The 27,995-nt window shown below is 44.0% G+C and overlaps 1 protein-coding gene across 3 annotated transcripts; it reads right to left on the bottom strand.

Moving 5' to 3' along the window:
* On the bottom strand, positions 1-26,996 carry TFAP2B (transcription factor AP-2 beta). 3 transcript variants are annotated; one of them, XM_066545941.1, is made up of 8 exons: positions 26,916-26,963; positions 21,270-21,728; positions 16,094-16,154; positions 10,269-10,304; positions 7,909-8,128; positions 5,261-5,379; positions 2,484-2,625; positions 1-488 (listed from the first exon to the last, which is right to left on the bottom strand). In XM_066545941.1, the coding sequence occupies exons 1-8, from the start codon at positions 26,961-26,963 to the stop codon at positions 188-190; spliced, it is 1,386 nt and encodes a 461-aa protein (XP_066402038.1). In that variant the 3' UTR covers positions 1-187. The 3 variants fall into 3 exon arrangements, with proteins under 3 accessions (XP_066402038.1, XP_066402039.1, XP_066402037.1); XM_066545942.1 differs by lacking the exon at positions 26,916-26,963 and adding an exon at positions 23,045-23,088; XM_066545940.1 differs by lacking the exon at positions 10,269-10,304 and having other exon boundaries at positions 26,916-26,996.
* Between the last annotated feature and the right edge of the window lie 999 nt (positions 26,997-27,995).

The raw sequence follows: 27,995 nt of genomic DNA, 5'->3' as shown, positions 1-27,995 counted from the left end.
TAATAGAATTCTTCCAAAGCCCAATCCAGTATTTTTAAAGCTAAAATTAAGACGGTTTTGTTTTAAAAGATTATCCCTCTCTCTTCTCCTTTTATTTATTTAACTTTTTTTTTTCTCTTTTCCTTTCTTTCATTCTATTTTTTTTCCTCTCTCTCTCTCTCTTTCTCTCTCTCTCTCTCTCTCTCTCTCATTTTCTGTGTTTCTCTTCCTTGTCTCCAGTTTTACTACCTGGTCCTTCGCCAGATGTGTGCCTGTTAGCAGTGTTGTTGTTCAAGAACATCTTGTCCATGCCTTTGAGAGCTTCAGTCAGGTAGTTTTGGAGGGCCGTGAGGGCAGCGCAGATAGCGGGGGCCCCAAAGCCGTGGGTGATGAGGCTGAAGTGAGTCAAGCAGCTCTGAATGCCCGGTTCCAAAATGGGGGTGGGCCGGCTGTTCCCAATGGGAGTTCTGTCCTGGGCCAAGAGATCTGTAAATTCTTTACAAAGTTGCCTGCAGGGAAGAGAGAAAGGCAAAGAGAGAGAAGAGATGTTAGGCTCATCCAGCAATTCTCTGTGACAACCAAAAGGGTAGGATGAGGCTAAAATTGATCCCAAGGCATGGGATGGGAACTTTTTGCCACCATCCTTTCCCCCAGAGGTTCTCAGGGACCAGCCAGGGTGAGCCAGCAGCTCCCTGCTCAGAATGATGCTCTCCAGGGGATAGCACCAGTTCTGGAGATTAAAATGATTGTTCTGATTAAAGTGATGGTTCTGAAGCACTGTGAAAACCCAGCCCTGCCTGGTGCCTTCAGAAACAACCAGGATGAAAGGGAAATGTGCCCTGGATCTGCCGAGCACCCATCCTCCTGGAGGCCTGACCCTGGCTCAAGGCAGCTCCCAGGAATACTCTTCTGAAGGAAAGCACAGCCATGCACTGAGAGCTACTGGGTGCCACAGGGACCTGGTGCAGGGAAGGGCTAAAACAACCTCTGAGACTGCTCAGGCACCTTACTGAGAAAAATCAGGATTTTGGGATTCCATGCTGGCTTATTCATGGCCTGAGAAGCCAAGCAAGCACTTCTCATTTTATTCTGGGGGCATGGCACCCCAATTACCACACCAGAGTTGACATCTGGCTCTTGTTTGTTTGTCTGCACCTTTGAAAAATCTGATTCGATTTTTCTGATGAATTTTCACATAAACATTTTATTTTAAATTACTCTGGTCCAAAAGACCTTCAAGTCAACAGATGCCTGGGCAATGCAGAAACCCTGGAGGCTGGTGGGGTTCCCACAGGAATAGTTTCTTTAAGGATACCCAAAGGAATCATTTTTTTTTAAAGACAGGTGCCTACCCAGGGACTGGAGATAAAAAAGACCAGAATTAAAAGAAAAAAAAAAAAAAAAAAAAAGAGAAGAAACCCTTAAAAAAGACATTCAGCTCTCATCCTCTGAAATTCTCTGAAATTCCCAGTGGGTTAAAGGTTTCAGAGGGTGAGGAAAGATAAAGGTCTACTTCTATGTGTATTATCCATTAAGAAAGTGCAAGAGAGGAAACTTTGAATTTGGAGAACAAACAGTAATGAGTCCAACATTTTACATCTTCAAAGAGCAAAGCAGGGTCTGCGAGCAATTAAAGTTCTGGGACATTAATATCTTCTGACCCTGCGGAAAAGGGCAATCAAATTCCAATCACGTCTAAGAAACATCTGGACAAATTTGAGCAAATGATTTTTCAACCCTCCATATATTTCTTTAAATTACACTGTCATCGGAGGCAAGCCACGTCCCAGAGCATGAAATAAATGAGAGCTGTTTGGGCTGGGATTTTCCTTTATTTTCTTTTTTTTTTTTTGCCCCCTTTTCATTCCTGACAGACAAAGATGTGTGAACACTCAGCACCCACTGCCGAGAACCCAAGCAAACCATGAAGCACCCAGTGAGCAGCCTGGGAGGCACAGCCTGGTGTAAATCATCACATACAGCACACCCACCGAGGAAGTCCCAAGGGACAGAAATGGGTTGGGGGGGGCAAATCGAGAATAATTAACAGTGCATTTTGGTGGGCTTTTCTTTTTTCCTTTCTTTTTTTTTTTTTTTTAATTAAATCGTATGGGAAAGGCATTGCAATTTGGTAGCAGACAGGTAGACAGGTGGGTGTGAGCAGCAGCAGGGACAGACAAACATGCTATGGAAGCAAAATACAACTTTTTGTTACATTTTACATAAAAATTCTTTAACTGGGGATGGCTTGGAAGTGATGTTCAACAGCTGGGGGACCAACCCCTATAATCTCTATAGCGGCAGGGTCTGTTGCCAGGATCCCCACTGCAAAGGGGTGCAGGGGTCCTTTGGGCGATTTGAGCATCCTTCCTCCCCGCGGGGCTCTTGGAATTTAGAGCCTGGAAATTCCGTCTGCTTTCCAAACGGGCTCAGAGGAAGAGTTTGAGGCCAGGGAGAAATTTCCCCGAGAAGGGCAGAAGGACAAGAGTAAACTTGGCACTCACTTTGTAGCAAGCAGCATGTTTTTCCTGGAGTGGAGGTCGCTGGGGTCCGTGTGCTGTCTGTTCAGGTACTCAGAAACAGCTTTGGCTGGGAACTCCGTTTCACAGATGTACCCAAAATCCCGAGCTAAATGAACGGCCTCTCCTGGAAGGAACGAGATGGGAATTTACCCCTCCGGGCAGCGCCGGCCCCGGGCTGGGCGAGCTCCGACCCGCCGGGACACCAGCTCCTCTGAGCCGTGTTTGGAAACCTCTCATCCCCCCTTCCACCTCAGGGACAGGTTCCAGTGGTGTGTTTTCCCCCCACCAGCCCTATTTTGGGGGACAGAAGTCGATGGGACAGATTTTGAGCTGATGGGGTTTGTCTTTGCACTCTTGTGTGGGTCTGTACCCATCAGCTGCTTGTGCAGAACGGAGGGAAGAGCTCACACACACACCCACCGCACGCACACACACACAAAACTTTAACTGGACCAAGGAAAAATGCAAGAGGAAGCTGGTCAAATCCTGAAAAACTAAGGACCCAAACTTCTCTAAAGAGCAGAGAAACATTCCTGTTTCAATACATTAGATCGTTGTCCAAAATTTTACAGATGTGGATGTATTATTAATTAGTTAATGTTAATTCTTTGTGGGACGTTATAGACACAATTTATTCACACACAGGGCACTTGCATCATTATCACAGTTATCACCACATCTGTAAAATTATGGAGATAACTGCATTTAGCCCGATGGCAATTTAAAAATCTGCATTTTTAACTGACCATCATGCAACAAGAACTCTTGTCTGCCGGCTGGAAAGATAACAGCTAATGGCAACTTTTTCTGTGAAGAAAATAATTATTATTCTAACTCTAATTCTAATTCACTTTCCCTGCCTGCCTGGTTTCAGGTTTCTTGCCTACAGAGGTTTGTGTCATCCAACTCCTACTGATGTACTTCATGCCACAAGAAGAAGACAGTAGCTGCAGAATGGAGGAAAAGAGGAGGGGGGAAAAAAACCCCTCAGACTCTAGAGGGATTCCACCAGATTATAGCTCAGCCCCTCCAGAATAAAGCGTTAAACCCTTTAAAGCATCGCCCGAGGGACGAGGGGGAAGATTTCCAGCAAGCAGGTATGTCTAATAACTCCAGGACCGCGTTATTTTTAACCATCCGGAGCTGCTTTTCAACGTCATCTCCTGGTCTCCAATGGCTCTCGCTAATCATCAAACCGGTTAATGAAGGCGAGGGCACCCGGCAGAGCCTGGAGGGGGGGTTCCCGAGCCGGGCACGGTCCTCCCGGGCAGCCTCCGGGCACCGCGGGCCGGGAGCGACCGGAGCGTTCCTGTTCCTGGCCATGCAGGAGCAACTCTGCTAAGCCTGGCTGCTGGCAGGAAGGAGGTGAAAAAATAAAGAGGAAAAAAAAAAAAAAGGAAAAAGGAGATAAAACTCCATAATGTGCAGCTTTTTCCAAAAGGAGGGAACTCTCTGGAGGCAAACTGTTGATTTGTAAGGGAATCAGGGGAGAGGAGGGGAATGTACACCTTGCTGCACGCTTGACACAGATTTTAGCATCACTGCACAAAACCCCACCGGCTTTTGAACCTCACACCAGCTTCGGGGAGGGGCTGGTGCTGCTGCGAGCAGAGGGCACGGTGTTCCACACACGCCGTGGGGGTCAAGCTGCGCTAACAGGGCGCTCAGGGGCACCCGAAATGCTTCACACCTTCCATAGCTACACCCCGTAACCCACCCTGAGCCTTGCACTCTCGGGGGAGGAGGAACTCCCACCCCTCTTTTTGCGAGCCTTCCTCCAGCTCTGCAAGCGGCAAGGTCGTGTCGCTCACATAACTCAATCAAAAGAGTGGAAAAGTTAATATATAGCGCAAATATTTGTGCTCGCTTTATACGCAGAAGAGATAAGTGGATTATTTATACACCTCTCGGTGTGTGTGTGTGTGTAATGCAGATACATATAATTCATAATTGCATCCATACTATTCCTGTTAGGTTTCTTTTGGAGGAAGTCCAACTTCTCTTAGCATAAACTCGCGCATAACCCTTATTAGTGGCTCCAAGTTTTCCTTGTCGATACAGTAACAACAAATCAAAGAAACACGCTGGCCACCAAAATTACATTAGTCGAGTTGAAACTTCATTCTGGCCTTCCCTCTCTCCTTCCTGAGGAGTAGCTGGTCTCTTTGTTCAGCTCCAGCCACCTTAAGGGAAATCGAGCTCTGCTACTCTTAAATTCTCTGCTTTCTTACCAAAAAAGGGGGATAAAAGTAACTTTGCATTATTTTTCCTCACTGAGCATCTTGTGGTGGCCATAAATCAGCTCAGGAAGAGCGAATTATCAGGAGGATGGAGACCTGGAGTCGGAGATCACAGAATGGAAATTAATAGGACGAGGAGTGGGACTGCCCTGCGGAGTTACACATGCACACAAATGTACACGCACATATCCACACGTGCACACACGGACATGCTCCCTCACTCTTGCCACCCAGAGGAATCACTGATCCTCCAGCCAGTGACTTCATTTTTGGGAATGGGATCCTTAACCGCGACGGTGTTCCTCCTAACCCACCCTGATTTTCACCTCTGCAAGGTTTTTCCCACCTGATCTCAAAAGTTGGTGGTTTTATTGATTTTTTTGTTTGTTTGTTTGTTTGCTTGTTTGTTTTGGTTTTATGGTTTGTTTGGTTTTGGGGTTTGTTTTGTGGGGTTTTTTTGTGAATGTCAGACAGGAGCTCAGAGCAGGGGTGTGAAGGGACTTGCGACCCTCGGCTTACCTTCCACCAGGGAGGTGAGTAAAGTGACATTTGCGGCCTTACGCCTGCCGGCTGGTAAATTCAAACCGATTTTTTCTAGCCTTTCTCGCAAAGATCTCCCCCCGTTTTTCGATTTGGCTCTAGAATTGCAAAGAAATTAACATCGTGATTAACCCCGCAGTGTTCCTGGAAGAAACGTTTAGTCTGTGCAGACAGCGAAGCCTGGGAGGGTTTTCACTCGACGTGAAGGACTCTGGGGGTGTTGATTTCTGCTCGGGTTTGCTGGGATTTTCTTAATTTCACCCAAGGGGTAGAAGTGGGGATGAACACACTTTTCTCCCGATTTTATCCAGGGAAATCAAAGAACGCCAAACAGCAATAATTAATGGAAAGGTCCTGATCTAGAGAGCAAGTGGGTATGATGCCAACTTGTATTAAGATGTAGTAGAGGGATGGGCAGGAAGGTAGAGGAGGATTAAACCCTCTGTTATTCCAGGAAAGAGCCAGAATAAGACGAGGGGATGAAAGAAAAAATCTGAAAAGTTCGAAGGGAGTGTGTGTGCGCCTGTGGATAAATTGAAGAGGAGGGAAATATTTATGAAACTGTTTCCCTCCTGTGAGCGTGTCCTTGTGCGAGGAGGCGATGCTGAGAGGAAGAGCTCACCTGAGGCAGGGTGCGTTATAAAGAGGGAATGGATTGCCTGGGGGAAGATTGGAATATCTGTCGGAGGTTACTGATAAGGGCAATAAAAGGGCGAGTGAGAAATTCAGAGCTATTGTTCGAACGCCCATACATATGTAAACCCCCAGGGATGAAATCTTGCCACCTGCGAAGTTAGGGAGAGTTTTGGCACCTAAGACAAAGTCTATCCCAACTCTCTCCTAATTCTTACTTAAAATTTGCTTTAAGAATTAGAAGTCGCACTTAGAGAAAGGAAATCAGGAACTACAGAGAAGCCAGACTGGCTTCCCACTATTTTATATCGAAGTAAATAGGGCTGGATGGCAGAATTGCAAGAGAGCAGCTTTCTACGTCTCATCTGCTCTGAACCAAAACCTTGTTTAAAATTTAGATTCAAGATAGGAACTGAAGTCAGCAGCAGCCAATAATTATGGCTTGGGCCACGTCCAGAAATCTGCTGAAGTCCAATAATAATGCTTCTTTACCTTGGTAATTCTATTTTCTACAGAGCATCTCTCAGATGTTCTCCCTGCTCCATTTGTAGCTGTACAGAAGGAGCAGGCAGGTTTGCATCTGTAAGTAAAAATCTCTGCTGCTCTCCCTGGCAGCTGAACAATGATTACAGACATTCACATGGAACAGCAGCTATTTTAGGAGACCCCAATTCTCACGTGGGTATTTGGGTCTGACCAGATGTAGCAGAACTTTCTCCCTCATCTCCAGACACGGATCCAGAGCCTTTGACGTCATCACAGAGTTTTTTGCGGGGGCAAGGGGGGAACCCCAAACATCGACTTTATTTTAAAGCACCTTAGAGCCAGCGTATGCCAGTTGCTGCTATAGGAGTTTTCAAGATATTTCCTCCTCTAAGATCAGCAACTTTTAAACATGATCTGAAGTTTATTCATTGTCAATTTGCATGCATCTGTCTCTGTTTAACAGTTAGGATTTTTATTCCAGTCTGGTGTCTACCTCACACACAGATAATGAAATCTTGTACTCCCTCATCCTGAGTGTGTGAACTGGTTCCTCATATCGTAACCTCGTGGCTTCTCCCCTGTTGTGACTGGAGACAGAGCCTGAGCTCACCTTTCTTACAGACAAGCCGAGCTGACAATTCACAGTCCCTCAGGCACTGCCAAGAAGAAAAAGCCCTTTCTCCCTGCTAGCCTTTCCAGCTAATGGCCTCAGAGCTTAAATTCTTGCTGCTTCTACATAAAAGCCCAGTCTCCCACTCTTTATGAGGGAGTGGCAACCAAACCTCAAGGTTATTCCTTGCTCCTCACTTTCTTCAGTACCAGCATTGCCAACTATTTTGAGGTCTTCATCAAAATCCACCAGGACATTAGTGGGTGATTTGCATAAATATTAAGCAGCAAAGGCCTCTAGACCAGGTGTGAGCTGCAGCAACTTTCTCTGTATGAAGCACAAAGTTTCTGACTTTCAGGGCTTCCTGTTGGTGGCTTTTCTTTAGTCAGGTTCTTGCCTACCTTACAGTTTGCCTATCAGGTCCCAGCCAATTTCTTGTGTGACACCACGCGTCATAATTGACATAATTGCCTGATCGTTACTGCCATACAGAGCAAACCTCGTGGGTTTATCTAGGAAATCCCTAGAAATACATCAGCTCCTGAAATACTTGCAGTTCAGCCTGAAACAAGCCCATCAGGGCATTTTATTTTGTCCACTTTCTAAGAGAGAAGTGTGAGGAGGAGAAAAGATAGAAGGTCTGTGCAAGGACAAGGAGAAAGTCTTTCTGTCTTAGTTCCTTCATTTGTGGCTAAACAAGGCCAAATCTTTCTCTACTCTCCATATATTCATCCCAATGTTTAAACACAGCATATTTTTGCCTTATCACCAGCATTACACGCACAGGCTCTGACAGTAGGATCAATGCACATCTGAAATCATCTGTACTGTTGACCAAGGGTTTCTGGTGCATGCATGGAGGCCCAGACACATGCACACGTTTGCCCCAGCCTCTTACCTTCTAAGTACTCCTCCTAGGAGGGACGCGTTCAGACACTCTGGAGGGGAAAGGCGTCTCTGAACTTCTCCCACAGTTACTTTATACTTTGAAGTTGAGCTAAGCAAAGACAAGCGGCCAGGTACAGAGCAAAACACCTCTCCGGTATTGACTGAGATTCCACCCAGGAAGCCATCTTTATTCATCATCAAAGAAGTAACAGATTTTGGAGGAACCGGAACTGGAGAAAGAAAAGGGGAGGGAGGGGAGAGAGAAACCATCAGGCCGCGAAGGAGCACAGGGTAACCACAGTCTCTCTGACATGCACAGAACAGCAAAATGAAAGGGAGTTTTGAATCTCTGGCTACCTCCAGCAACCTAAAGGGTGCTGCTCCCCCAACCTCTAGGAAAGTGCTCCATGGATGATGGATGGAGAGAAGGGTGGTACAGTACAGCCTCTATGCAGGGTTTGATCATTGGGAAATAAAATACATATTGGCAAGCACCTGGCAACTTTCGGGTTTGAGCCTGTGTCTCACCCAGAGCCCCCCGATGCCTTTTGTACAACGGACAGCGCCTTTCTGGAGGGGAAAAAAAGAGGAAAATTTACTTTTTTTTGGCTAATGTTTCCATTACTGCTAAGCTGAGCCAGGAATAAATTCACTACACAAAGGGAGTTGCTGTCTTAAATAAGTATCAAGGCTGGAGGATACAGCAATGAGAAGACAGCTCTGTTATTGCTTTGTGTTTTTATTAAGTCTAGTTTATGAAATAAAATGAGTCTTTTCCTTCAGAAAAATGAACACCAGGAAAAAAATATCTGGTCTAACCGTGGTGCTCTCCACTCTGATCATATTGTGCTGTCCGTGAATTAGAAGGAACTCTCCTGCCCCTGAATAAAACTGATTTAGTTACTGCAACACGTATTTAAAGGTAGTTATAGGGAAAAGTAAAAGGAGAATGATAAAGTGAAACTAAACAAAATAAAACCATGTTGTTCCCTCCAAGATAAAAATAAGTTTTTCTTTTCTCTGAGAAACCAGTGAGGTTATTTTAAGAGTAACCAAGGGATTATAACGAACAAATTCCTATAATAGCAACCAGACACACTCAGAAATAAACAAAAAAATTGGTTGAACTAAAACTGAGAGCAATTCCCCCGTGACATGAATTTTGTTTACAAATGAACTTAAATAACTCCCTCATAATTGTGTGTAACTGTTATGATTTACAGCAGGTGCTCTAATCAATCACCCAATCACTTTAATTTATAGGGAGCCTCGCTGCATTTTCCCAGTTGTTTCATTTCTGCAAGTAATTGATAACAAACCATACTTAAGGTATGTTTTATGCAGGAGTTAATAAGAGCTGACAGCTGCTACTGCAGCTTCCTCTCGGATCTGCGGCAACACGAGTTTCCTTATAGAAAATATAGGCTGAAATTGGGGCTTTCGCTGGTGGGAGAGCCCTGGCAGTCCAGCGGGCATGTTTCAGAGGAGAAGACTAATTGATTACACACCCTCTTCAAGCAGATACTGCTCCACAATCTCCCCTTTCCACTCAATCAATTGCAAAACCAATTCGGCAAATAATAAGGTTCTATTATGCACATATGCCAGCTATTTAGGTAGTTATAATACATGTCAGTTAAGTCATAAAAGCCCTGTTTATTTGCAACATATCTGGAGAATCAAACCATTAGGGTTGAGCGGATATTTAAGTCGTCTGGAGCTGCTAAACAATAAGATCGGGTATCCTAATATATTACCAAGTGCTAACTACTGGGCAATTGCCAATTTTATAACCTCAGTGCATGGAATAGACACAACCGTGTTTCACTGTTTTTATTGCAGATCATTTCCTACTGCCAGACCAGACCCCCACAATAAAAGCTCTATAACAGCTAAAAACCAAAAGGCATGTCGATTTTAGATATACATATTGCTTCGAATGCCTTGTATATACTCTCCAGTATAAACAAATTATTTTGAGTGGCTTGACTTCAGGGAATCGGAAAGTGAAATGGATTCCTATTTCTCTATTATTTTTAGTTAGGCACTTTATGCAGCTCATAAAGGTGGTTTCAAATAGTTTGAGAATGGCTCAGAAATAGTTATAAAAGAGTTAGAGGCCCGCTCCTGCTTTCGTTGATATTATTAGGATTTTTTTGCCATTGATTCTATAGGAAAAGACTGGTTTGTATATCAGAGTCAGTACCAGCAGACCAAGAAATTGTATTTGTATTTTCCCCCTCGATATACATAAATATACCTCTTGTTTCATGCACAATGATCTGTCTGAGTGAAGCGTCAGGTAGAAAAAATAGAAATTAAAAAAAAAAAGTTGGATAAAAGCAGTGCCACCAGACAGATTTTCATGACTGGCATTTTTTTTTTCTTGGGACAAGCACACGGGCTCTGTGGTTCGAGTACACCTTTACCGTGGCTATATTTAGTGACCAGTTTATCAGGTCACTGTCCAGTGAACTGAGAAATTAAACAAGAGGCAGCAATTCCACGAACATCTGATCTTAGTCCAAACTCACTAAAGAGAGAAGGACCCGTGCAATGCTTAAATGTACCTCACCCCGCTCGCTTTGGCCTTTTGGAGCACTCATTACATTAGTTAACCTTTGAATTATGGATTTTCACGTGCTCGGTGGTTTTTTCCCCCCCTTTGCAAATTGCTTTTGGGAAGCAGGCTGGCTCCCCTCCCTGCTATGCTGAGAGCTCCTCAGCTTCTTTTCCTAGCAGTGTTTTCCTGAAAAGGACGGGATGAACAAACCCATCAGATGGAGCCTGATAGCTCTGAACCCATCTGAGAGGCTTGCCAGGCGGTGTAAGCATATCTATTGCAATTTCATAGCTTCAGAGAGATCTATTCTATCTGGGCTCTATATCTTCTGTAAATTACCTAATGCTGCCTCAAAAAAACGTGTTTGCCATGGAATGAATTATCTCTATCTATATCGTATCTATATGTTTATCATGGCTGGAGCTTTTCAGGCACAGCCCAGACATCAGCAGAGATAACAGAACGTGGAGCTTTTGTGGGTGAGGAGATCTCCACGTCCGTGCGTGCGGCTGCATGTGTCAAATCCCTGCGCCTATGTAAATAAACCCGAATGCACAGTGTATTTTTAGCCAATGTCAACTTCCCCAGTTGGTCAGGGACTGCCACAACTGCTGAAATGACACAGAAAATAACACACATGTATCCACGCAGCGTCCCCACCGCTCCTGCTTTCACTTTATCCCATTTAGTTCTCGTCATCCCCAGCAGAAACTGTTCGATTTTCTTTCACTCCCAAACTCTACTTGCTGCGTGTGTGTGAGCACTCACAAATACATAATTCCCCTTTTCAAAATCTCTGCTTTCTCCCTTCTTTTATCTTTCCTTATTTACCTCCTTTGTCTCTTTTCCCCCTCTCCTTTTCTATCCCTTTATCTCTTTTTCTTCCCTCTTTTTTTTTTTTTTATTTCTCTCCTCCTGTGGTTACTTCCAGCCTCTTTGTCATTTCTCCCCCTTCCATTTCTCTTCAGCTTATCAATAAACCGGGAGAGCAACAGTAGCCGCTTGATTTGTTAGTAATTATAAGCATACTGTTCCTGCAAACGGGATCTCTAGATGAGTGAGATCGCTTTAGAACGACAGCAGGAAATGGTGGGGAAATGGAGCATGGCGAAACTCAGCGTGAAGCTTTCAGTTCTTTACATGTTTACAATTTTCTGTGCATACATTAAGTTTTAGGCTTTTTCTTTCCTTTTTTTTTCTTTTTTTTTTTTTCTGGTGGTGGTTTTCTGTTGGGCTGCTCGCCACAAACGTGTGAAAATGCTCTCAAAGTGGAGATGGGGTGAAAAAAAGCTGTTTTGACTACAGTAAAACTAAAGAAATAATAGACTTATGTTTGCAAACAGCTGTTCAATAAGGGTTTAAACTATGGCTACCATTGCAATAACCCAGCTGAATAATATCGTAGTCGAAGAGTCAGTTAAATTATCAATCAGAAGAAATATTTCTCGTGTTTCTTACTAAAAAACGTTGTGAGTAACCTAATTACTAATAAACTATCAAACTACTTTCAAAATTTTTAGTCTGCCTGGGCTTTAAATGAGTAAGAAGTTCTTTATCCATGTTAACAACAGGACTTTGCTGTAAGTGGCGATTCGGTCTGACTCAGGAGCCAAGCCTAAAACGTCCGGGAGCAGCGCCTGAGATGCTGACAACTGAAGAGACCCGGATCTTATCTTAATTTTTAAGGAACAAACACAAAAAGTGCGCGTTCATCTCGCATTTCCTTCTGTCGCACTCGTCCCCTGCTCTCCTCCAGCCCCTCTCCCCCACCGAAAGCTGGGGCTGAATTTCAAGGTGGAATGTATTCCCTCGAAACTGTTTTGCATTTAATTAAAAGGGGATCCTCAGGTTCAGTGGGTAACCCGGGAATAAGCACGAAACCGAGCGGCATTGAAGCAGCATCTCTTGGGCCTCACATCTATCACCTGAAAACTGAGGCCAGAGTGGTTCTCAGTTAATCATTGATCAGCTGGTCCGAGGGGTGGGCAGGAAACTCGTGCTGGATTATTAACAGCTAAAAACAAAAGGTTAAGACACCTTCTTTCATGTGTTTCCTTAAAATGGGAGGAACAACGGAGCGTGATTGCAAGACCATGAACTAAGGTCTTCAAGTTAAAATGGCCTTTCATGCTAAATCAGATGTGAATGTGCAGACGATCGTCAGAAACAGCTGAAAGTAAATAAATACATCAGAATAATTTTAAGGTCACTGACTGTGCCCCAGAGTCACAAAAAATTAACTTGGGACTCAGGCCATGTAAGGTTTTGCAGGAAGACAACTTCTTTCACCATAGAGAGTGCCAAGGAAATTTCAGATGAGCATTTGACAAGGGGACCCGATCTTTTATTCCTGACACATGGCAATACTTCATTTCAGCAAAAATCGAGAGAAAGGCCTCAAAACGTGCAGCCGGTAAGCTCTGAAAGCTGACTTGAATCTGATATTAATGTTCTTGATGATTATTATCATCTTGATGATTTATCTGGTTCCCTCCCTCCCACTTCCACCACCCAAATCTTAATGGAAGTGGGAGTTAAAGATGATTTTTTAATGTCTCGTTGGATTTTTAGGCTGTTAATGTACCGCATCCTTCTCATTATTAGTTTATTGATTGTTCATTGACCAGCCCCCTTCAAATCGTATTAACCACCCTCTGCCAGTTTAGATTAGGGGAGTTTAAAAAGCACCTTTCATTATTTCAGCGCCACCACCACCACGGCGGAGTTCAGGCTTGGTAGCTTAATGCTCGCTCTAATGGGGCAGCTAAGAGACAAGGGGCCACGGTCCCTGCCTATTGCATTAATAGCTCAAAGGGGGCTAATACAGAAAATTAGCCTTAAACGAGCTCTGGAGATCTCCAAATGAAAGAGCCATTTATCACGCTGGCTACCTTCACTCCACTCGTTTGCTCTCTCTACTGGGAACAACTCATTTCCTCTTAACTAAATTACTTCAGAAATGTCAAGTAAGCTCGGCTAGCAAACATAACAAGAGCCTGGGTATATGTAAGCTGTTGTGTGGGATCGATACGTGAGATAAATCAATAGCCGGGTATGAATGCCGATATAATTTCCTTAATATTTTGGCAAACCTTTTGCATAGAGACATAATTCCCTCTGCAGGCCTCAGAGGCCATAAAGGAACAGACACAGCCTGGGTGATATAATTAAGTTTGGGCTTCAAATCCCCATCATACTTTTTCCAGTACTTTGCAATGAAAGAATTTTAGGCACTGGGCTAGGATTGGTTGGAGCAGACCCCCTGCAATCCTCTTCTACAGAATATGAGCCACAGGAGTGCTCCACTGCACAAAAATCTGTCAATACCTGTGTGTCTGTCCATCTATCCGTGCCATCTGCCTGCAAGAACGACTCGCAGAGTTTAAATAACTTGCTCTTGTTTCAAAGCACACCCTCACAGCTACAAACTGCAGGGAACAAAGCGAAATTGATACTGAATGCTGTGCTGCTCCTTCCCCCGTCCTGATTAAATATTGACTGCCACAAATGCGACCTGCTATTTATTACCCATTTCTCTTCCTCTGCACCCGGGAAACTCGCTGTGCAAAAAGCCAAAAATTAAAAAAAAAAAAAAAAAAAAAAAAAAGGAATGAAAGAATAATACAATATTCCTTTATGCTGGAAAGTTTCTTGGATCTCAGCCTTACTTCTAAGGAAGAAAATGCTGCTGCTGCAGTGACTTTTAAAGAGTTGCAAATGCATCTCGGGCTCTTTCTTAGTAACCTTATTTCCAAAGAGCATGTGTCTCCTGTTCATCATGCGTTAACTCAGAGTATCTCTTCTGGCTGCAAATAGGCACAAGTAATCCCACCTAGATGGGACTGGGTCTCTTCGGGCAGCAGCTGCTCCATCTGGGGCCGTTGCAATGCCCACACACACGAAGCACACCTAAATATATGCCTAATGCACATAAAAACCTCTACCTAATACGTAATAATTGCAGGCATTGACATTCTAGTGCTACTCGCTGTCTAATTGCACCACCCAGCACGCACATGGAATGTCTGAGCTGTCCTCGTCAGCTGAAGGAGGGAGAGACACAGGCGGGCTGTGGGTTAAAGGAAAAAAAAAAAAAAAAAAAAAAAGAAAAGAAAAAAAGAAAGTATTTTGGATTGTGTATTCTGCAAATGACCATCATGGAACAACCTTAGCAAGGAGTCTCTCGACCACAAATCAAGTGCCAATTAATCAAAGGCACCCAAGAGGGAGTGTATGAGGTGTCAAGTGGGGGTGGGGAAGAGGGAGGAGAGTGAGGAAAAAAAAAAAAAAGTTAAAAATACAACCAGAAACCGTCAGGTTACAGACCTTGAGTATAAACACCACGAAACATTCAAACTGAACCAAAAAAGCAGAAACATGCAACCTTTTTTTTTTTCCTTTTAAAGTTAAGTAACTTTCTATTTCTTAATAAAAAACCACCAAACCCTTCGACCTTTCGACCAATAGTCATAAATGGTGCTGTCAAATGGTCTTCAAGTTTTCATTAGTCCTTACTCAAATAACCAGACCTTGATCTTGTGTGTGAGAGACCGTACATGGGTATTTAAATTAAAAAAAAATACAACAACAAAAAAACCTCAAACAACCAACAACAAAACAAACAATAAATACACGGAAAGACCTCATGCTGCCTTCAACACATTTTACATAAACACCCTCCCTGTTATTTTGCTTTACATCCTAGAAAATCGTCGCTGTTAAACTATTTGTGCACATTTGACAAATAACAAGGTCCTGGAGATAAGTGCCGTTGAGAGTAAGCATAAGGGACAGCGTTTTTAAACCTCATCTCTGCTACTTAAAATTGAATCTAGAAATAGAAACTCCTTAGATAATTAAAGATAGCTTTCCCTCCATTTGCAGCGTGTGATCTGTTTAATGTCTATCAGCATAACACAACACTAATCGCCAAGCATCTTCGAGTGACTGTCAGAGAAATGTAAAAAAATTAAGCAGCTGCAATACGCCCAAAATGAGTTATTGTAATTACATTTAATTAGTTTAATTAGTTAATTATTTTGCTTACAGCTGTACAAGAGACTGCAAACATTTGTTAATATCACATTCGCTTTAACAGTATGGGGTGATTCTGCAGTTGCACTAAATCATGGGCGCATATGTAGAAAGATGTAAAAAATGGGCACGGGGAAGGGGGGAATCTTGGGAGAAGGGGGGAATCTTGTAGGGCTGAGTCTGCCTTTCCATGGGCATCTCTCTCTCTCCTCTCCGCGTTTGATTCGCCTGGGAAATGCATTTAAGCCCCAAAGGGAATCAACCCCTTCCCCCATTAAAAGCCAAGGGGTCCCCACCGAAGAGAATCGGGGAGAGAAGGGGAGGGAATTGGGGCGGTGGAAAATGCGTTGGAGCACGGGGTGCCCCATTAGAGAGGATTCGTGTAATTAAACCCTTTGAAGGGCTGGGGAGGCGGGGATATAAACTTTTCCTTTCTCATGTCTTATCCCTTCACTCTATCTGCTGATCCAATCAACTATTCATCTTGCTGCCATGGGTGCCTGCTTCCCGGAGAAATTCATTGCCCCAAAGTCAAAATATATCATGAAGATATCGCTACACAGTAAAAGTTTGTCTAGCTTGTTGGAATAATCCATACCTTTTTTAATGACAGACTGGTCCAATAAGTTCATACCGCTGTTATTGGCATCTTCAACTGACTGTGGATATAAAAACATCACTATTCAAATTGACTGGATATTAAAGAATCACGTACATAAATCATGTCATTCCAAACTGGAGTCCCTGTTATTTCCATTTATATTAATTCACTAGGGGAGGAGGGATTTTTTTATTGTTATTATTATTATTGTTGTTATTATTATTATTTCCCCAATCGACAAGGAAATTAAATTCTTACAAATTATATAGTCTTCTAATAAAACAAAAGGAGGTGTGAAGCATATGGGGTGCAATACTGGTTTTGTTATCTTATAAAACATAGATATCACATAGACTTCTTTGCATTCCATAAAGCTTTACATTTCTTCCTTTGAAAATGTGGCAATTTGGCAACATCTGCAAGATCTATTGCATGACATAAATGAATACGATTAAGGACAACTTAAATGCTCCCTCCCCTTTCCTCCCCCTTCTCCTTTTTCTTTTTTGTTGTTGGTTTTTTTTTTTTTTGTCGTTTTTTGTTTGTTTGTTTGTTTAACCCTACTACATCTTACTAATTCAAGGGCCATTTACTTTTTATATATCATAGTTTACATTATGGACTTTTAATTAAAGCCTGAGCCTTTCAGAGCGCTGTGCAACGCCCACATCGTACAGGGGACGAGCAGAAAGAGATTTACAGCTCCCGAGGTTGCTTCCATGTCCTGAATTAGTGGGGACGGGGAGGGAGGAGCAGGAATACACATTATCAAAAGTATGAACCATCAAATTGATTGCCTAGGAAAAAAAAAGTCTCCGAATTTCAAAGCCTTGTTTCCCCATTTTTCCCCCCTTTCTTTCCAGCCTGCCGAGGAGCACACCTGTTATTATGGCATTAACTTCTTTAGCAGGGAAGAGAACAAAGACGGGCACAGAGGACACAGCAAATGTGGGGTTTCATTTCTCAACACGAAAGTGGGATATACAAAACCTCCCCAAACAAACCAAAAATACTGCTGAGTCTGTGTTCAGCACAGTAAAACCATGTCCGAAAAAGAAGTGGTGTCATGAGAACAATTTATAGCAGAATTCTGACAGGTTCCGTTTTAGGGTAAATTCTGAGGTAAAGGGGGACCTTTGGGTTTATTTGCTTTATTATTTTATTTTTCCCATTGCTATTACTAAAGAGTTTGGGTTTTTCAGTGTTATTGCATATTTGGGGAGTTGTCACGTTTTTCCTTGATAAGCAAAGCACCTTTCCAGCAAAGCAATGAATCACTTCACCATGACTTTAACTTTATCTTTGCTATGCCGAGAAGCTGAGCTTATTCGGATCCGGCCCTTATCTCCGTCTCTGTGCTCTGCGGAGACATTCCAGATGGAATGTGGTTTAGGAGAAAATTACATCTCCCCAAAATACGATGGAACAATATTTTCTATGAGAGCTTTCCCTTCATTTACCTTGAATCCACCCTCAAACGAGTGCACAAACAGAGCGGTGCCTTATGTGCTGTGTTTGGGCATGGCTGTGTCTCTCTCTCTCATAATCAATAGGCTACATACCTAAAGGGCACAAAATAAAATTACAAAGTCTTCCCTCCTTTCCCTGAGCAGCTCCCAACGAGGGATGATGAGCAAATCCTGCAGCCTGCTGGAGCGCAGCTTGGCGCACCTCGATGGCACAGAAACCGAGGTAAACGTGAAACATCACCTTCCCTTTTTCTTTTTTTCTTTTTTCTTCTTTTTTTTTTTTTTTTCCCCTATCTTTCCTCCTAATCTCACCTTATCTCTAGAGTCGATGGTGGCGCGCACCCTTTATGCGTGTGCGTGCACTCAGCTCGCTCCATCAGCAACGTGGGTTAGTTGTTGTAGTTAATGAGAAGACTCCTGTCTGATTTTCTATCTAATTACGCCCTCCTGCTGGGTTTTTGTACAGGATATTCGCTCAGCATGCTGGCAGTTAATAGTCACAGAGAGGATCGTAAAGATTTAATTAGGACTGCATGCGGAAACGTGGAAAAACAACTCAGACTTTTAATTACTAGACTTCTTTAGTTAAAAGTGATACCAGGGGTTACTTTATAAGAGACTTGGGTGTTTTGGTGCAACTTAACTTTCCGTGTCTCTAGCTAGTACGTAGTAGCAGCGTGAATGAGGAGGAGGAGGAGGAGGAGCGGAGGTGTGTGTGCAGGGAGGGGAAAGGTGATGAGTTTCCAGATATACTTGGAAAATCTGGAGAGGAAAATTCCCCTCCCTTCCCTCCTCCAATAATCTGATAGCGTGAGGCTTCCTCAGTACTACCTATAACCACCTTATTCAACTTCTGTGGATACATCTGAGTGAAAATCTTAAAAACTGAGCTCTATATTTTCCTTCAAAGAGTTTACAGAGCCTGAATTTCCCCCTCCATCTTTTCTCCATCGAATCCTTTATTACTGTAATCCTACTTTAACCCAGCCGGTGGGAAAAATATCTGGGAGTGCAAAGGTGGATTTTTTTTCAGAGTCCTTATTAGATGATGCAAATTTTTGTTCAATAAGGAGGTCTTGGCTTCTCTGTTCCCTGTCTGAAGGTTGTAAATCGCGGACTGAAAATTCCTCTCGAGAGGGGCAGCAATAGCAATACAGTGTGTCCTGTTTACAATAACAGAGCGCTATCGTGTTACAATCACTTAATTCTAGCCCTGGACAATGGCTCACACATGGACTGGATTTGGTGTTTATAAAATAACCACTGCTTCTTTCTGTCACGCACTCTCTTTCTCTGCCTCCTTCTCCTCAGCCCAGCCCATTCTCATGGCACATATTTGATCAGACATGCATAAGCTACAGCAAAGAGAAGCATCTTTATCCAACTGTTCATCTAGATATGCGTTCAACTTTTTGGACAACTGAAATAAGAAAAAAACCACAGTATTTGAAACCTTTCCTGAAAATTATATCCAGTGATGGTGGATAATGTGCACACATTGCCTGGATAAAAATTCCTGTTGCTAGAAAAGGTTCCCCGAATCTAGAATAAATCCATGTTAAATATCAAGATGGAAAACTGCCCAACTTCATCTGTCACTAGTGGTAGGACAAGAATAGAAAATGCTGAGTGGCAGCAGTGAGTTTTGGGCTGCTTTCCCTCCTGCCTGCGTTAACTTGCAGTTGGACACCTCTTCCTTCACGTGTTTCTCCTTGGGATACCCTCCTCTCCCTCTTCCCCTCCTCCCCCAGCCTGGGAACAAACTTTCAGAAATAAAGGGCCTGTTTCATTTCCTGCTGCCTCAGTACCCCAAACCCAAACCCCAGCCCTGCAGCCTCGCCTGTCCCATCGCATCCCCATCCCACTGCACCCACCCTGGCCCCGCCAGCCCCGGGCAGAGGCCGCGGGTGGCCCCGATGCCCCCAGAGCATCGAGGGGAGGCACTTTCCGCCAGTGCAGTGCCCTTCCCGCAGAAGGGATGTTTTATTGGGAAACGGATGGAGAACTGCTTTATTTGAGCTCCTTCTTTCCTATTATTTCTTCTCTCCCTTCTCTTCTTTATGTCTTTCTTTCTTTCCCTTTCTTTTCCCCTCCTTTCCCTCTCTTCACTATCTTCTCTTCTTTTCCTCTCTCCTTTCGTCCTTTCTGCATTTTATCTTTTTCTTCTCATTTTATCTCTTTCCTTTCCTCCCCTCTCTGTTTTACTCTCCTTCTCACAAAAGCACAACAATTACCGGCTATTCTTTGGGGAAAGTGTAAATATCCAGGCTCAAACAGTCCCTAACGCCTATCGGCTGCAGAGAGAAAGGAGGAGAGCGATCTGCTTTCTGCATTCACAGAGGTAAAACTCGCCTTGACTTGCAAACCACTTTGTCTGAGGCAGGAATGCGAGACGAGACCTGCGCATCGCGCCCGCGGCGGCCGGGGGCTGCCCCCAGGTCTCAAAGCCACCTCGGAAACCCGCAGAAAGCAGCGACCCGACGGTCACTGAGCTCGGAGGCAGGAGCAGATCCAAACAGCAAAACCTTTCTTTTTCTAAGACATTTCACCCCAGAAAAGCTCGGGGATTTTCCCGTGCAGCCCTAAGACAAGTCTCAAGCCAAAGCAATGCATCCCCTCCGCTTCCCTGCCGCTCTTTCCTCTCATGTTCAGCAGCATCCCTTTTTCACGGCTATTTTTTATCTTCCCTGCTCCTCTTTTCCCTTTTCTTTTCCCCTTTCTGTAACTTTGAAGTCGTTATTTCATTCGGTGGTCCATACCTTCATCTATCCCAAGACTAAATGCATATACAGATATGATATATGATAAAGAAATCTGGGGGGAAAAATATAAAAACGCATGGAGGGGAACCCCAAAAATCCCGATTAGGAGAGCCTGAGGCAGGGTTTGGACCCTGGAGGCTCCAGCCCCCGCCTCGGGGGTCCCCACGGGCTGGCCATGCCCTGCTCCAGCAAGGTGCAGACCGCCCCAGCAGCGAAGCTGTTAAGGGTTCTTCTGTTTTTAGGGAATAACACGTGATGATGAGTTTCGCGTGGGATGGAAGAAAGCTGGGAAATACTGTGCTTTGAGCCCGGCGAAACTCCTTTGTTATCCAAAAGAGGGAATGAAACTATTTAAAATCAGCGCTACCTTACCAAGCACACTTAACAAATAAGGGGGTGGGGGGACGGACAAGGGACTTGTTCCTGATCACCAGTTATTGCTTTTGATTTGGGTTTGGTTTATAATTTCCCTCTCTCCCGGATGAAAAATGTAGTAATTCGACAGTTTCATCAAAATCTCTGAACGGCAGGAAATTGGTTGGGGGGAGGAGGGGGAGGGTGGAGGGGAGTGGAAGATGAGATTGCATGGGAAATAACTGGAATTTGAAAAGCCAAGCTTGAACTCTGCCAGCTTTTGAAACACGTGGAATATTTCGAGCAGCATGTCTGCCTTCCCCCTGCACTTTGCTGCTTTGCCGTGTAGGGGAGGGTTTATAAAGCAGAGCCTGTGCGTGACAGCGAGGAAATACATTCTCTTATTAAAAAAAAAAAAAATAGAAAAATAAAGTAAGAGGGAGGGGGAGCACCACAGTTACAAAACCGGTGTGGAAAAAGAATGGCAACCCACAACAATATTGCTGGAAATCCCTCAGTGGCCATTCCCAGCCCAGGGGACGGGGGCTCCAGCTGCACTGCCCAGGAGAAAGAAACGCGGTGCCTTACCTGGACCTCCTCCATGCCTGGGTGTCCGATGCCATGCAGAGAAAGGCTGTCCCCCATGCCGGAGTCAAGGCCATGGTGAGCTGAGTGCAGGAGGACATCTGGCCTCCGTACTGAGTGGTAGTCCCGCCTGGGGTCCAGTCCCGAGAGCTGGGGCAGGGCGGCCCGAGGCTGTGGCAGCAGTGACCCGGTTTCTGATCCCACCTCTTGCCTCTGCCTCTGTCCCCAGGGGTGCTGCTGGGGCTGATGCAGGGGGTTTAGGGAGTAGGGGTCATTGACATGGGAGTAAGGGTCCTGGCTTTGGTGGTAAGGAAGAGGCTGGTAGGGGGGTGGGAAATAAGGCGGCTGGAAATCCGAGGATGGGGTGTGAGAGAGCGGAGGAGCGCTGGAGTAGGGTCCCTGCGAGACGGATCCCAGCTGGGACAGCCTGGAACTGTGGCTGGGCACTCCATCATGCCGGTCCTACAAGCGGAACGACATACAAACGACAACAACAAAAAAAAAGGACTTTTTTTAGAAAAAAAATACCCAACCAAAAAAAAAACTACCAAAAAACCGCCACGAAAAATCAAAAGGAGCACAAACCCACCCCGGAGTTAAATAAAATAAAATAGTATGTAAACAGCTGGAAAGTGGGATTCAGATGTGCCCCCTTCTCCCTCCACTTATTAGAAATGTTCCAATGTTTTGCACCCACGTCGTGCCTATTCCCAGGAACTATCAAGGAGGGGGAAGGGGAGGGGGTGTGAGGGAGAATTGCTAAATGTCATAATTAAAAATGTAGGACTAGTGCTCCAAATACATGTACGATCTGCAATTTCAGACCAGTAGTATAATTCCCAATCCACAGCCCCCTCAAATCAAACCAAAGCGGAAAAAAGAAAACATTAAAAAATTAAGAGCACCAAACCACCCGTCTATCCAGCCAACCCACCCCTTCTCCTGCCTAAAGTTTCCCAACATCTGTTTATTCCCTCTGCTCAAGTCCTGCAACTCAAAATCACCAACCCATTTTCACGTGGAAAAGCCCAAAAAGAAAGTTGCACTTCTCGGAAGACTCCGAGGTGAGTTGTGTGAAAATGGACTTGGGAAAAAGAAAAAAAAAAAAAGGAAAAGAAAAAAATTAAAAAGAAAGGCAAAATAAAAATTACAGGGAATCTTTGCTTAAAGACAGTCTACCCCTTAAAATAATTAAAAAAAAATCAAATAAAATAAAAATGAAACATCGGTATTGAACATCCAGACGCTATGATTTCTGCAGCAACTTCCAGTGTCTTTTGTTTCCTTTTCCAATATTATATTCCGGAGAATGGGGTGGGGGTTAATTGTAATGAAAAGTCTTTGGGGTGTGTGGGGGGGACAGGGGGTGGGGGGAGTGTGTAGAGGCTTCAGAGAAAAGGTGGGAGAGGAGTTTTGTCCAACTCCAACGCACTGAAGCTGCGAGGTTAAAGTAAACAAGAAAAATATCTATTCCACAAAGTGTAGTTCAAACCCCCACAAGCAATGGCACACATGGCTTAAAAAAAAAAAAAAAAAAGAAAAACAACAAGGAAAAAAAGTTCTTTTTCCCCCTGCTCTCCCCCCCAGACTCCCCTAGCTCAAATCGGGAACACACAATGCAAAAAGGGAGAAGCAGCTGCAAGCCTCCTCCAATTATTGTGCTAAATTACCAAGCCAAAGGCGTTTAAAAAGACAGAGAGAGGGAGAGAGAGACACAACAGATCGAGAGAGAGAGAGAGAGAACATGCAATTCTAGTACAACATGGATCCAAACTCACCATGGCGGAATAGGTGTGGACTAACATCTGGAAATAAAAAAAGTCTTGTAATAGCTAAAAATAAAATAATGGTGATAATACTAACAATTGGAGGGAAAAAATATCAAGGAGATCTGCAAAGGGACGTGTTGGACACAGGAGAACAGCTTGAGATATTTCGAAGTCTATCCATCAAAAAAAAAAGGTTAAAAAAAAAAAAGAAAAAAAAAAAGGACCAGTGCCCCCAAAACCGAGCCTGGAAACCTCTATCTACATATATGATTTACCCCTCCCTCTCGGGGTTTTTTTCCTCCTTTTTTTTTTTTTTTGTTTTTGGTTTTTGTTGGTTTTGGTTTTTTGTTGGTTTTTTTTTTTTTTTTTTGCCTTTGAGCTCCCAAATACAATCCTCTTCAACCCAAGGCTAGGCTCAGACTGCTCCGCTACCCCTTCCTCCCTTTCCTTCTCTACACCGCCTCATAATAATTGATATTCATGACTATTAATATTACACGACTACTTTAAAGGGAGAATGCAGGACCAAATGGAGCGTGAAGCTGGCAGCCAGCTCGAGAGCTCCCCTACTATTGTAAATGACGTTCATTCAGTGGAGAATTACTAGATGTAATCAGACGAAGGGGGCTGGCAGAGGCAGAGTTTGGGGAGAGGGAGAGGGGGGAAAAAGTTTAGCGAGGAAGAGGCAGAACTTCAATTAACTCGAGTGGAGGAAGATGCGGAAAGTGGAGACTGCTGAGCTGGAGCAAGGAAACGAGATGAAGCAATGCTTGAGGCGGAGGAGAAGAAGAAGAAGAAGAAGAAGAAGAAGAAGAAGAAGAAGAAGAAGAGGAAGAGGAGGAGGAGGAGAAAAGTATATTTCTTTTTCGTTTTAATATATATTTAATTTAAATTCCTAATACGAGGAATTGATTTCCTTTGGTGCTTTTGTTCTAGCAGTTTGGTGTTGGGGTTTTTAAGTAAATAATGAAGAAAAAAGAGGCTTTTCTTTTTTTTTTTTTTTTTTTTGGTAATTTTTAAAGGAATGGAAGAAGGAATGTGCAGTCACTCTAACATACGTCTATTTACAGTGAAGATTAAGACTTTCTGGTGCGTGTTACAAATCATATTTATTCGCAATAGCCAAATAAATACTTGAATCTGCATTGTTGGGCTCCACTTTTTTTTTTTTTTGTCTGAATCATCTTTCTACTGCCTCATATGAAAAAAATAATATATATGTACACAGATCTCCCGATTTCCACCCAAATGTGAAATGCATGGAGTGAATTTTAAAGGATAGTAAATTTATAGTTTTGAGGCAAAGCCAGGGGCGATATAAAACCTTTTTGATGTTGCAGGAACCCGTTCAACTGGACTGTCTGCCATTTCTGTTAAAGTTCAACTTACGTTCCTTCCTAAATAGACTCGCACTTCCCAGATCTGCCCCCCCTGCACGCACACGCACACACACGCACACACACACACACACACTTTTGTTTTAAGAATAGATTCAGTTTAAGTGGCTGAGACGCCTCTACTATCGTGTTGTTAATTATACATCGGAAAGAAGAGAGAGAGAAATATTTTTAACATAAATCTAGAGGGGTTAAGGCCTTAAAAAAAAAAAAAGGACGACAATTTTTTTTTTTTTTTTTGGCAAGGCTAGACGTTACAAAATGCCCTGGAGTGCATCCCTAAGTTAGGATCCACCCTGCCCGCGGCCAAATCCCACCCGACCGCTCCCCCAGCTCTTCTGTCCCACGGCAACCTACAAACGTGTGTGTGTCCGTAAATCCACAGCGCCTTAGGAACCCCCGATCAAAAGCAGGGTGGAAAAAAAGCCCCATCCCACGGCAGCAGGGACGGGAGATGTTCTGTCGCCTGCTGCTGCGGGCAGAGACAATGGCCGGGCTGTGCCGGGAGACGGGGAGGGAAAAGCAGCGAGGGCTCAGCGGGCTGGGGACACGCGGGGACTCGCACACACACAGACACACAGACACACACAGAGACACAGACACACACACGTGTGTGCTCATTCTCTGCTCCTTCTGCAAATGCTGGCTTTTGCCGATGGTAATTAGCCTGACAGCAGCTTTTAGGAGTGAGACATTTCTCCCGGCGCGTCCCCTCCCCGCTTCCCTCCATCCTGTCCTTTCTCCGGCCGGGACCAGCCGGAGCTGTACCTTCCCTCGGTCTCTTCCTGCGCTTTTCCCGGGAGTTTCCCCTCTGTAAGTGCCAAGGCTCTCTCGGAGGGGAGCTGCGGCGGGGCTGGGACGGGGCGGCCCCGACGGCGCTTCCCGTGGGGGCTCCGGCCGCTTCCCGATCCCAGCCCTGCCCGGCTCCTGCCCGACCGCTTCCCAGTATTCGTCCGCTGCCCGATCCCCGGCCCCTGCCCAGCAGCCAGCCCCTCGCTCGGAATCCCTTCCCTGCTTGGTACCCAGCCCCTGCCCGCTGCTTGCCGGTCCCCGGTGACTGCCCGGTCCCTCCCCGGCTCCTGTCCGGTCCCTCCCCGGCTCCTGTCCGGTTCCCAGCCCGGCTCCTGTCCGGTTCCAGCCCCTGCCCTGTCTCCGGTCCCTGCTCAGTGCCCAGTCCTTTCTCGGCCTCCGCTCAATCCCCGGTTCCTGCTCCGTCGCTGATCCCTGCTCGATCCCCAGCCCCTTCCCAGATCCTGCCACGTCCCTGACCAGCCCCTGGTCGATCCTCGCTCCCTGCTCAGCGCCCAGTCCATCCCGACCCTTGTCCTGTCCCCGGTCCCTTCCCTGTCCCCGGTCCCCGGTCCCTGCCCGGCCGCCTCCCCTCGGAGCAGCTCCGGTGCTGGAGGTGGCGGATTGCGCCCTTCCGAAAAGCTCCCCCCGTGATCGCCGTGAAAACGCCTCCCACTCAATTAAAAAATAAAAACAATAGAAAAAAAATTAGAATATTGTTTTTGTGGAGCGCCATCCTCGCTCATCTTTTCAGATTTTTCTTTTTTTCTTTTTTTCCCCTCGTTTCTGAGAAAATCCCGCACACCGGTTTAACTTACAAGGAGCACACTCGCGGAGCCCGTTTAGGAAAGATCCGGCTCAGGAAACCGTGCAAAATTAAGAAAGGTTTCGCAGTGTTTGAGCTGTGATTTTTTTTTTCCTCCCCCCTTGGTTTGCTTTTTAACCTCGAAAATAAGGTCTGGATAAAGCTCACAACTTTTCCTGTCCGCGGACTATGCGGAGCTGCCTCTGACTGTATCGGTTCGGGCGTGTGAACTCACACACGCACAAGAATGTATGTGCCGCTTAATTAATGCCAGTATATGTACACATGCACATCTTATCTGTGGGTGTAGAGGTATTAAAAAGCCGTAAAAACACATATCCGATGGTGAAAACAGGAAAAAAAACAATAGTAAAAAAAAAAAAAATCCATATTCGGGTTGATCTGAGCTTGGAAGTGCAAAATAAAAAATAAAAGAAAGAAATTCATCCAGTCCCTGAATACCGGATTGTGTTTCTTTTCTATTTTTTCTCTCGTTTAAAAATTTTCCTCAACATTTGTCCATTGTTAATCGAATTATATATAATTGGAGGTCTAAACAATCAAACTCTTTCCTTTAAGTTGCCTCATTCCAATCCCCAGATCATTTCTTTGATGTTTTAAATCGCATCAAACAGCTTTTCCATGAAAAAAAAAATAAAAAGTTTAGGACTTGGCACGCTGAATACAAATATGCAAATAAATAAGCATTTAAGCATTTACTCTCTGTTTCCCATCTCTACATTCATGTATGCTGCTGTATGTCTCTATTTCTGCCTGGATGTATATGTAGAGCTATATATGCATTTTATAGCCATGCCTGTATCTATATGCTAGATGTATATTTAAATATACATATACTCTCTTACTCATATGCATATTATATACTCACCTCATAGATATCTTCATACTTGACATTTTCAACCAGTTTCCAGAGCATGATGGCAGGCTGTTCTCTAGGAGGTGAGTGCATTCATGTGAAGAGCAGATGTCTGGATTCTCAGTACTTCTCTGTCTGTAATGATCCATCTATAATTGGAAATGGGGGACAGACACCAAATCCGACGTTCCTCTTCCATCGCAACTTATATCTGTTGTCTGAAACAATAGGCTGCAGAAGCCTACCTCAATGGGATAGTAAAAAACATTATCTGTTACATAGTTACATATAGCTACGGACATATATGTGACTAGATATAGACATATACACACATATAGAGACTTATATGCAGGCATATAAAATATATACACACACAGAGCTGCACCATCACAGATTTACACTTACAGGCACCCACACACACGCATATCTCTGAACAGGCAACTTTTCCCCATGTATAGACATATTAGTTGCCACATTTAGATATGTAAATTATATATATTCTTCCACATGTGGGCACATGGAGACTGCATGTTACATATGCACATGTGCACGCTAACCTGGTTAGTTTATATAGGAGTGTGTTTAAATGCATATATGTGAATCTAGTTATACATTTACACATATATATGTTGGTATAGAGGATTAAATACACACATTATGCAGTGCATATATCTGCTATTTTAGTAGATGGTTGGATGGACGCATAGATAGATAGATAGATAGATAGATAGATAGATAGATAGATAGATAGATAGATGAAATTAAATTATTATTTTTTCAGTCCTCCCTATGATAAAATAAAGGATAAGTTGCCTCTGCACTAAGTGATTCATCATTTACAACGAGATATGATGCTTTTCCCCACATGCAATATGCTTTTATTTACATGTCCAGAAATTATCCTCTCATATGCAGTTAAACACCAAAACAGCGTCTCATCAAAGCACATTCAAGCAAATCTAAAAGGAGCAAATTTAGATCAATGATTTCCACTGGAAAGCCTTAGACTTCAGGCTTGGACTGTATATTTTATAACTTAGAAATACTCAATGTGGGGAAAAAATAAAGGGAAAAAATAGGAGTTTTGCAAAC

This window comes from Molothrus aeneus, chromosome 3 (assembly GCF_037042795.1).
Source record: "Molothrus aeneus isolate 106 chromosome 3, BPBGC_Maene_1.0, whole genome shotgun sequence".
Classification (NCBI taxonomy): Eukaryota; Metazoa; Chordata; class Aves; order Passeriformes; family Icteridae; genus Molothrus; species Molothrus aeneus.
The sequence above is the reverse complement of the archived record's forward strand: the minus strand, read 5'-3'. Positions and strand labels throughout refer to the sequence as shown.

What these genes read in the sequence shown, in the direction of transcription:
- TFAP2B (XM_066545941.1), bottom strand. Translation starts at nt 26,963, where the DNA reads ATGCTCTGGAAACTGGTTGAAAATGTCAAGTATGAAGATATCTATGAG. An exon ending in AGTATGAAGATATCTATGAG is followed by an intron (nt 21,729 to 26,915) that starts GTGAGTATATAA and finishes TTCCGCTTGTAG; the next exon opens with GACCGGCATGATGGAGTGCC. An exon ending in CCAAGAAAAAAAAAATGCCA is followed by an intron (nt 8,129 to 10,268) that starts GTCATGAAAATC and finishes TTCTTTCTCCAG; the next exon opens with TTCCGGTTCCTCCAAAATCT.